The sequence below is a fragment of the Colias eurytheme genome, chromosome 20, assembly GCF_061535395.1.
Source record: "Colias eurytheme isolate Ceu_HAF_F1 chromosome 20, ilColEury1 Martin Lab GWU primary, whole genome shotgun sequence".
In the NCBI taxonomy this organism is placed as follows: Eukaryota; Metazoa; Arthropoda; class Insecta; order Lepidoptera; family Pieridae; genus Colias; species Colias eurytheme.
The window spans coordinates 9727704-9739451 of record NC_142999.1 but is presented as its reverse complement, the minus strand read 5'-3'; the positions used below and the strand labels follow the sequence as shown (position 1 = coordinate 9739451).

The 11748-nt window shown below is 38.7% G+C and overlaps 2 protein-coding genes across 2 annotated transcripts in view; both read right to left on the bottom strand.

The window, feature by feature from the left end:
• Positions 1-11748, bottom strand: part of LOC149899879 (transketolase) — a 28059-nt gene that overhangs the window by 1500 nt on the left and 14811 nt on the right. Inside the window, exons 10-12 of the mRNA XM_090113924.1 lie at positions 2083-2200; positions 1254-1365; positions 298-417 (exon numbers count right to left, since the gene is read on the bottom strand). Coding sequence (XP_089970050.1) covers positions 298-417; positions 1254-1365; positions 2083-2200 — 350 coding nt within the window. The remainder of the gene's footprint in view (positions 1-297; positions 418-1253; positions 1366-2082; positions 2201-11748) is intronic.
• On the bottom strand, positions 2541-7144 carry LOC149899882 (uncharacterized). The gene has a single exon (XM_090113869.1). It carries the CDS (start codon positions 6872-6874, stop codon positions 3407-3409), a length of 3468 nt encoding a protein of 1155 aa, XP_089969995.1. The 5' UTR covers positions 6875-7144; the 3' UTR covers positions 2541-3406.

Below are 11748 nucleotides of genomic sequence, written 5' to 3'. Positions count from 1 at the left end.
TCTATTGAAACAATTCAATTTTTTTTGCAAGAATCATGATCATCAGTACAACGTAAAATATACGGTCCGATTCGAATAGTATTTCATTATGTTATACTGCAAATTCTTGATGATTAGAATTAAGAACACTAAAATTATATTAATAAGCACCCTACTGCACGCATTTACAACTACACACCACACTTTTTTCCCATACGTAGAATAAAATAAAAACTCGACATATTATTATACACTAATTATTCACTTAAATGTTTTTTTATATACAATAAAATTAACAAAAACGTTGAATCCACTCACCAGCCTGATAATGATCTTCAATGACCACCACTCTCCCGCCGACCGCCTTAGCGTGGCTCACCACAGCTTTCTCGTCCAGCGGCTTGATGGTGAACGGGTCCAACACACGGGCTTCGATACCTGTGGACAATATAATTATTTATTGAAGTGAAAACTTCTTTAGCGGCGTTGGGTATAAAATCATAAACTCGCGCCAGGACACGTGACCTGATCGAAAAAGCGTAAGACGGATACCATTCCAAAATATCAAACATGCTGAACGTTAATAATCAAGTTTTCACTTCTGCCGGCACTCCCGGAGTGCAACCCGTCTTTCTTTGTAGTGACGAGGTAAAAATGGCAATAATACAAGTTTCGATAGACTAATGTTAGCTAGTAACATGGAATTCATTAAAGAATGCCAAATTGCAATGATAAATGAGTAATTATACGTACACATATTGTAAATTAGAAAACTACCCAAAAGCCTTTGCGCCATTAAATAAAGTTTTTTTTCGTTATTCTTATTTACTTTACAACTCTTCATGTTAAAACTTTGTATTCATTCAACTTAGAAATTTAACTGCCACTAATTACAAATTACTGTACATAAAAAAATATGTCCGATATTAAAAATTTAAATATAATATTAATAGCATAAATTTATAAGGAATAGAAAAAATTAGATCACTCAGCGGGACTCGAACCCGCATCCTTTCGCGCCATTCCGGGGCGGATGCCTGACCAACTCAGCCACTCGTGACCCGCCAGAGCAATCGAATTTATTCTATTCTTTCAGTTTTATGTGTCTAAGAGACACACCGCCCCGGAATGGCGCAAAAGGATGCGGGTTCGAGTCCCGCTGAGTGAAAGAATTTCTTCTATTCTTTATAAATATATTTATAAAGCATTTGAATGCCATAAAACAATAAATATCAATATTAATAGCAATTAAATGCAAATGCAATAATACATACCTTCTTGCTTGAGCTGCTGTGCGGCGGCAAGAGCCTCGTGCAAAGTAACACCAGCTCCTATCAGCAACACGGTATCCTTGCTGGATTCGCGCACGATTTTAGCCTCTCCCACCTAGAGCATAGGGGTCAATTTTCAGTGCTATCATTTTTAGGTATTTATACGACTATTTCTTAATCTTATAAATTTAATATATTTAGTGCAGACAGAAGTTAATATAAAAAGGAAGGTACATTGTTTATTAATAAAAACGATATCACATCACAATTAATTAAATGTATAAATTATAATGGTGACAAATTTCGACAGACGGATATATTTTTTTGTTGATTATTTTACATTTAATTTCCATTATGATACACATACATTTAAATAATAATTAATTATTAATTCATATATTTGCCAGTCAATATATCGATTAAATTAATAAATGTGTGAGTGTTACTGCCCATCACAGCCAACAGTGGCTGTGTGAGTACGACAAACACTTTGCTTTAGCACTTGTAACTAGAGGGTGCTACAGACACACACTCTTTTTATAATTACTTAGTGCTAATTGATTTATCAAGTGATATACATATTCTAGAAACTTTTCGTATTAATGTAAATGTGTTATTGTGGGTCTATGTTGCCTAAACACATAAACGAATTATTATCATAATTTAACCCCAGAAATAATATCTCTTATTTTACGCATAGCAAGAAAAAGACGCGGGTTCGAATCCCACCACGTGATAAATTTTTTCTATCCTTAAAAAAATTACATTTATAAAGCATTTAAATGCCATAAAACTGAAATATCAAAGAAGCAAACAGAAGCACAGCACAAACCTTGAAAACAGTGTTATTATCGTAAATAACAGCGGTGTTGGGTCTCGAGGTGCGAATGTAACAGATGCCGCGAGTGTTAGCCGCTAACTCCACACTGCGCTCTGTTGATACTGCGTCACTAAAATAAAATAAATATTATATTAGGGGCGATTTTTTAATTCTTAGTTACAAGTTATCCGTCCAATGTGCAAATTAGATAATACTTTAAAAATGTCACCTGCATTACTTAAATATGCGGGCAATAGAACGCATCTTTGTAATGGTCGTTGAATACGTTTTTCGGCAAAACATTTTAACCAAGGATTGAAAAATCGCGACATAATCGAAAAAATTTATAAACACACTGGTCGCGCCAATATAAAAATATACGTAAATATATTCTCGATATGAAAGTGGACTGTATTTTGATCTACGTGGTGTTAGCAAAGAGGGATAGACAGGATACACACGGCACGTACCTCGTCGGAGGGAGTAGCGTCCAGAACACACGCGCCGCCACGCGGTCAGGGTCCTCCAGCTCGCGGCGGGCAAGAACGGCGTCCAGTCCCACACTCCACACAAACACACACGCGGCGGTGAGCGCGACCAAGGGCCGGGGCACGGGATACCCCGGTGGTGTTACAAGGGCACAATGCCTGATGATCTAGAGAGCCTCGTGGAAGCTCTCCGGCGGTGGCCGAGTCCCGAACCTCGCGAAGGCACGGAGCGAACCCGACTGACTGCAGCGACACGAACGTCGCGTTCACGTCTTATTGGACGTGTCACGTGGTTAGTGACCACGCGATGATTGGTTGTGCTCGTATGTAGGGAAGGATGAAGGAACACACCACAAACAATAAACGTTTAACTTCTACATTTACTATTTTAATTATATTGGCGTTACCATATCCACCCGCCCTAAATGGGTCACCATTTAAAACCAATCATAAGATACAGCGAAAAACTATGACTCTAGGATCGCATAATGCGCGCGGGTTGATAAAAGTCCTAAGAGCCACGGCGGTAATATAAATAACAAGTTCTATGGCTCTAGGAGCGCAAAATGCGAGCGGGATAATAAAAAATCCTAAAAGTCACGGCGGAAATATAACTAACAAATTCTATGACTCTAGGATCGCGTAATGCGAGCGGGGTATATAAATTCCTAAAGTCACGGCGGTATTACAACTAACAAATTCTATGACTCTAGGATCGCGTAAAGCGAGCGAGGTATAAAAAATTCCCAAAGTCACGGCGGTATTATAACTAAGAAATTATAAACGAAAGCGGTGCAAAACTTAAAATTAAACTTAACTAACTGCGGTAATATACTAATGCGATATAACTATTGTCTTGGAAGCGGACATAAACGAACGACCGGGCGAAGGTAAGTTCCCTTGGCGGTTCTAACTGTACAAACGCGCGCGACGTCGTCCTTTGAAGGATGTACTTTCTCTACGACGGCTAAAGGCCAGGTTAGGGGCGGTGTATTATCATTTATCACAACCACGACCGTTCCAGGAGTAATAGGTGTGGAAAGCGTATTCCATTTCTGCCTAACCTGCAGACCGTGTAAGTATTCTAATCTCCAACGTTTCCAAAACGACTGGACTAACTTGTCCAGTAGCGAATGCCTATCAAGTAAACTGACGTGATCAGATTTGACTTGCGGCGCGGGTAAAGCTAATAAAAGCGCGGTTATTAAAATAACACGAAACAAATGTGTTATAATATTCATATATTTAATATGATAATAATCAATGATCATGATAATTATGTGATCATTGTGCGGTGATATCACTGGATGCTTATGTGCATAATCCAGGGCGGAATCGCTTAGACGTCCGATGAGGATAAGTCTGTTGCGAATAAAAGGCTTCAAGCGGTTGAAAGCCTGCGAATAAAATTTATAATAGAGTATATTAGAATACTCCTCTGCAAAATATTTATTTTGCAGGGCGGGAATAATTTTATTCTCAGCGAAATTAGGTTCCTCTACGGTCATCATAACACCGCGGCGGGTTAATAATATAAGGAACCTATAAATATAAAATACACGACGCGACGAGACGCGAAGGGCGGTATCGTATAAAGCGCAATGCTTTATAGGCGGGCGCACAGTGTGCATTAATAATTTTCGTTCGGGAATGTCTGCAATAGACTCGCCATCGAGACTCCTAAGAGGCCATTCAGATGGGTCCGAACGAGCCCACTGGGGTCCGTGGAACCACAGAGGGTGCGAGACGAGATTTTGTGGCATAATGCCACGCGAAAGAATGTCAGCGGGATTTTCAATACCAGAAACATGGTAGAAATTATCTGATGGGATGTTATACACGACTGTGGGAGCAACGAAGCCCATCATGTCCCACAGACGGGCGGTAATTGACAAGATGGAGTGCTTAGTGCACATCACATCGGCGGGAGCGGTAATTTTAAAATGAAAACAATCATCAACAGTAGACCAATGCAGAACAAGTAATTTATGTTGCACGGTCTTATCAAACTCCACCGCGGAGGGTAAAAGTTTGTGCGAAGCGGGAAGATTATCTAACACATTTTTGCTATTACTATTCCATTTAATAAGATCCCACTGAGCTCCCTTAAACAAATCGATGAGCTGCTGCGACGCGGAAACTGCTTCACATTCCGTGGGAATAGAGAAGGCGATATCATCCATATACAACGAGGAAGACGCAATGCCACTCGCTAGCGGATATTTCGCGCCGTCATCTTCTACGAGCTGTCTTACCGTGCGCAGTGCATGATAAGGACTAGACTTGATGCCGAAGCAAACTCGATTAAATTGATAAAGAAGCAGCGGATCCTGCGGGCTGAAACGGTATAAAAAACATTGAAAACGACGATCAAACTCACGCACGAATATCTGCAGAAACTGTTGGCGGCAATCGGCGGTCATGGCAATCGCGTGGAGACGAAAACCTAAAATTATTGTAAACAAATTGCCTTGTAAATTCGGCCCAACGTGCAGAAGGTCATTCAACGAACGCTGGCTTCCAGAAGTTGGCATGCTAGCATCTAAAACCATGCGCAGCTTAGTCGACGATTTATCCTCGCGCAGAACAGCGTGATGCGGTATAATATAAATAGGTGTAGGGTCACGCGGATCATACGGAGGCGCGGGTGAAATATAATTTTTCGTTAGATAATCTTTTATGACGTCATCATATGCCAACCTTAATTTAGGTGAAGCCTGTAGCTTTCTTTCGAGGCACATGAAACGCTTGCGGGCAATATTAAATGAGTCACCGAGAGTGTAGAAATCATCCTTAAATGGAAGCGAAACAATATATCTGCCACTCACGGGGTCGCGGGTTGTAGTTAATTTATAATATTCTTCACATTCAACATCATCGGGATGTTGAACGGGCGGTGCGGTAGGAAGCTCCTCGAGCTCCCAGAAACGCCTGACTAATGAGTCAATAGCGGCGGTCTCTTGAACGTGACAACACGTCAAGGGCGGTTTATGTATGTTAGGTATGGTGGGTACTGAACCCATTATTACATAGCCTAACACCGTGCGCAATGCAGCGGGCGCCGACGAGTCACGAGATGCATGAACTACGTCGGGGAGAAGCAGATGAGGGAACAGAGAAGCACCGATTAATAAATCGATTTTATTTGGCGTACCAAAACTCTCATCTGCGAGCGGTAAATGCGAAATATGCGATAAGACAGAAGTGTCTATAACAGCGGTAGGTAGTAAATCCGTAACATGATCAACAACTAGCGGTGAAATATTAAAAGATATGTTGTTGTCAAGACGCGAATAAAATTTTATATTTACGGAATTACTATTTACAATTTTTTCTGAACCACCGAACCCCTTTATAATAGTACGTTCGGTTTTCTGCGGTTTAATACCTAAACGTTCACAACATTCATTCGTAATGAAGTGACTTTGCGAAGCGGAATCTAAAAGCGCGCGAATAACAAGCCGTTCGCCTTTACAATTATAAGATACGACTTCAGCGGTTGATAATAAGATAGTATGTTGTTTATTCGCGGGCGCGTTGCATTGAAATGCGTTATCAGTATCAGCTGTATAGCTAGCGGTACATAGCGCAATGTCGGAGCGGACGCACTCGCCCGACGGCGGTGACGGCGCAGGCAACGGCGGTGTGCTGCGCGGCGGGGGGTGAGACGCAGGCGCGGGAATGTAAGATTCGCGTTTTAAATGTAACATCGTATGATGTTTTAATTTACAAATGCGGCAATTAGAATTAGACGAACAACTAGAAACTCGATGTTTTATACTGAGACAATTTATACACGCGTTTCTATCCTTTACGTATTTCAAACGTTCCTGCGGACTCATTTTGTGAAAACTTGAACATTTAAATAAATGTTGATGCGTTATATTTGTACAAAGACAACTATATGCGGAATCAGCGGTTGTTACGTAAGACTGATACGTCTTAGGCGGTGCGGAAGAAGTATTATTTAAACTGCGGTTATAATTATTATTTCGAGGCGGTTTATTTATTCCCGAATTTGTGGAAGGATGAATGCGTTCTAATACCTTCGCACGAGTTTGAATAAATTGAACTAAGTTATCAAAAGTAGGCATTTCACTACCAAACTTAGTCTCGAAAGCGCGAACAGTATCTGAATCTAACTTCTTCAACGCGATATGAACAATCATTAAATCTGTAATATTATCTAACTTTATATTTTGTAAGGCGCGCACTGCGCTAACAAAGTTATCTGTAAATAAATCAAAGTTTGTTGCGGACGGAGAATGCAAAGGTTTAAAATCAAACATTTGATTTAAATACGCGGAAACCAACATACGTTTATCATCATATTTATTTTTTAAAGTTTGTAATATTAAATTATAATTTTCAGCGGAGGGGGCTATACCAGCTATAACAGTTGTGGCCTTCCCCGTTAATTTACCTAGTAAATAATATAAACGCTCGGCATCTGTAAGGCCGGGATTGTTATGAACAACTGATTCAAAATTCGAAAGAAACAGCGGAAATGAGCGAATATCACCCGAAAATGGTACTAATTCGATAGGCGGTAATTTAGGCCTATTTTTATGCAAATTATTAATATCTCCGTGTGACGGACTTGGCTGCGAATATTGCGATTTAATTCTTTTAATCCTGCTATATAAAGACTCGAATGCAACGAGGCTTTTATAATCAGGTTTCGCGGTAGGTGTTAATAATAATAAGCGAGTATTGTATTCGTCTAAACACTGTTTATAATCATCGCGTAATGATTCTACCTGCGCGGACTCGTCAAGGAAACTTTCCATAAGCGCAGCGTTGTTTTGAATGTTCAAGGACAAATCATAAATTCTTTGCACCATTTCGAATATAATTTCGCGTTTAGCTAATAACATGGATAACTGCGAATCATTTATATCTTCCGAATCATTAACATCCGAAGCGTCACTATCAGGTAACTTAGTCATTTTCTTAGGCGGCATTTTTAATAACAAAAGTATATATTCAAACAGAGAATGTTACAATACAAGTTACAATAACAAGTAATACGACTAAATATAGTAGGTCAGCGACGCAAGCGTAATATGAACCGAGTATGAATTTTCAATATGGTCGGATTATAACAGCGGATCGCGGAATGACCTAGATAACGTTATAAATTTCGAGCGCGGGTAGCGGATAAATAAATATGATGAAATATGTTCGATTTATAATGATTTTAGCGTTATAACTGCGGATAAACGATATGAATATAGTTTTAATTAACTATTTTAATAATAATATACGCGTAACTTAATGTTACGGGCGGAATAAAATATATTTTAAGCAAAAAATAATAGATGACGCAATGTCGATCTATGCGGTATATTATAGTTATTTCACAATGAATGTACTATTAAATCGCTTATTAGGGCCTACAATGAGTATCCTAATAAGGGCGGGTTTAAAATATATTTTATATGAATAGTAGAAGACGCATTGTCGTTCTATTATATGCGGTATATTAAATAGTATTTCGCATTGAAGATACTACTAATCGCTTATTAGGTCCTACACAATGAGTATCCTAATAAGGGCGGTGGAATCATCAGGTATTATCCGGCTCGAAGGACCACTCAATGGTCGCGCCAATATAAAAATATACGTAAATATATTCTCGATATGAAAGTGGACTGTATTTTGATCTACGTGGTGTTAGCAAAGAGGGATAGACAGGATACACACGGCACGTACCTCGTCGGAGGGAGTAGCGTCCAGAACACACGCGCCGCCACGCGGTCAGGGTCCTCCAGCTCGCGGCGGGCAAGAACGGCGTCCAGTCCCACACTCCACACAAACACACACGCGGCGGTGAGCGCGACCAAGGGCCGGGGCACGGGATACCCCGGTGGTGTTACAAGGGCACAATGCCTGATGATCTAGAGAGCCTCGTGGAAGCTCTCCGGCGGTGGCCGAGTCCCGAACCTCGCGAAGGCACGGAGCGAACCCGACTGACTGCAGCGACACGAACGTCGCGTTCACGTCTTATTGGACGTGTCACGTGGTTAGTGACCACGCGATGATTGGTTGTGCTCGTATGTAGGGAAGGATGAAGGAACACACCACAAACAATAAACGTTTAACTTCTACATTTACTATTTTAATTATATTGGCGTTACCACACACTTTATAAATTTTTTCGATATTCGATATTTATTGTACGGTCACTGATCGTGGATAAGTGTACAAAGATCGAATTAAATTTGTCCGTTTATATCGGTCAAAATCGTCAAATACTAATAAAAGCGTGTAAATAAATGATATAAAAATGTTTCCTATATGAAAAATGCTATTTATCCCGATGATACAGTTAGTAAATAGTAATACATAGTTTAAGATATTGAACTTAAAATAGAAAGAAATAAAGTTTAGTTTTACATACATTATTTTAATGAAAGTAGGAAAAATATTTGTATTCATTAAATAAATAAATGTGTGAGTGTTACTGCCCATCACAGCCAACGGTGGCTGTGTGAGTACGACAAACACTTTGCTTTAGCACCTGTAGTTAGAGCGTGCTATGAATACACCCCCTTTTTTAATTACTCAGTGCATATTTATTTTTTATAATGAATAATAGAGTGAGGGCTGGAACAGATTTAGAGATAAAGAGCAACATATTATAGAGTGAGTGAGAGTATTTAATTTGCAACAAAAAATAGAGTAACAATAAATGATAGAGTTTAACACGTAGAGCAACGTATAGAGTGGGAAGGAGATTTTAACATAAAGTAAGGCCAACGAGAAGCGATACAAAAGGTCATTAACTTAAATAACAACTGTGGCGTTGACAATCTAATATCTCTTTCCATCAAGCCTTTGTCGTAATGTCTCGTTCTCCCGGCGAAAATATAACAACGTCAAGAAGACGGGTTCGCCAACATTCGGGCGGTCATTTTATTATTCTTATTATATGTATTTTATGATTCAGAAAATTATTATCATTCGCGTTATTTAATTTAAATCTACAGTATACAATAATTCAAATTATGATAAAATTTATAAAAATAGACTATCCTTTTTGGTATTACATATTATAATTTGCTGGCTATTTTTTTAAACTATATAAATTCAACTTTTAAAAAGTTACGCCCCCCCGGCCCCCGCTATTCCCAATGACCTTGCATGTGATTTGTTTACATTTGGTATCGCTTCTCGTTGGCCGTACTTTAGGCACACCCCGGACACTCCATACAAAATTATCGTTTTGACAGTCACACTGTAGAGACTGCAAATGTGTGTGTTAACGCTTTATGGTTCGCACATTTGTGACTAGCGTAAAAAAAAATCGCGTTTTTCTGATGAAATACATCCGTAAACAGCACAATATCTAACCATTTTCTACGAAAAACGATAATCACAAATCCAAAATAATAAAATTACTTTAAGTCAATTTAATAATGTTGTCAATCTTCGTTGCGTATCGTCCTTGCAGAAAAATGTGGACCATTTTTACGGCCGAAATTAATATTCAATCCAATCTAATATCTGCAGATTTTCGATCGAAAATGTGATCCGGATTTTAAGTTAAGTGTGCCAATAAACAATCCGTGGATCGAAATTGCAATCTCAAAAACCAATCTATCTGTGGGAGGACGGATCACAGATTACAGATAGACCTCTGTTCGAAAATGGCAGTTTGAGCGTGTCAATAACATATCTCTCGCGTTTGACGTTTCGATCGATCGGTGTAAACAATCTTTAATCTTGATCTTAGACTTTCCTCAGATTCTAGGGTTGAATCTGTAGATTTTATTCGTAAAACGTAATGGATTTGGCAATATTCTCGAGTTCTAGTGATAGTGACAGTGATATGGAAGTCCTAGCTCAATTATCAGACTGGGATACAGATACCGACAATGATGCTGGTGAACAGTCACGTCGTGCTTCTGTGCGAAGAATGAAAAGGGTGAACTACATGCAGAGTCTGGATGATGCAGAGTTTACCTTTAGGTTTAGGTTATCGAAATCAGCAGTAAACTCTCTGTTGACAGAAATTATGCCTGCTGTGCGTGTAAAATCTTCAAGGTGGGTTAAAAATAATCATATCTTATAAACTGCATTAATCGTATACCTACTTAAATTTAACAATATCTATTCCAGAAATCATGGAGTCTCACCACTGCATCAACTGCTGCTGACCTTAAGGTTTTATGCATTAGGCACAATGCTGATTTCTGTGTCTGACTTTGTGGGAGTATCAAAGTCAACAGCAGGCAGAATAGTCCGGGATATTTCATATGCAATAGCCCACTTATATGATAAATACATTTTTGTGCACCAAAGAAGTGCAGAAAAATTTTATGATATTGCAGAGTTTCCCAGAGTTCTTGGAGCTATTGATTGCACTCACATACGTATACAGTCACCATGTATGTAATTATAATTTTACTGCATTTTGTTTAATCATTGCTTGTAAATTTCTTGTCTACTAATATAAAAATTTTCAGGTTTATTAATAGGTGAGGAATTTAGAAATCGGAAAGGTTACTTTTCATTAAACATTCAAGGAGTCTGTGATGCAGATTTGAGACTGATGAATGTGGTTGCTCGCTGGCCGGGTTCCACCCATGATGCAACAATTTTCAATAATTCCATTCTCAGAGGTTGTGTATTATGGTTTACTAGAAATTTTGTTAATGATTAATGAATAATTTAAATTTAATTTAACATTCTTACAGCTCAGTGTGATGCAGGGCAGTATGATGGCCGCTGGTTACTTGGAGATAGTGCCTATCCAAATCGAAGCTATCTACTCACACCACTGTTGAACCCTAGTTCTGAAGCTGAACACAGGTACAACGAAGCACACATTAGGACCAGAAATACAATTGAAAGGTAATATTCCATGTAATTCTAACCCCCTTATTCATAAACATTCAATATCAGTGAAATAGTTATATTCTGTTTTGTCTTTGTTTATCAACAGTTATTTGATAGTTGAAGGAAAGAGACAAAACAGTTAATCGCTATTCTGGCACTTTTGAACATTTATGAATAAGGTGGTAAATATATTATTTAAATTTATTCATATTATGTTGTTTTTTGCCTGACTGAGCAATTCCAAGGAGTGTTTGTGTTTATCTGTTTGTTACACACTTTCAACCTTAATAATAATTAGTATTATTTGGTTTAAACCAAAACATTCTAGGACGTTCGGAGTGTGGAA

What these genes read in the sequence shown, in the direction of transcription:
- LOC149899882 (XM_090113869.1), bottom strand. Translation starts at nt 6,874, where the DNA reads ATGTTGGTTTCCGCGTATTTAAATCAAATGTTTGATTTTAAACCTTTG.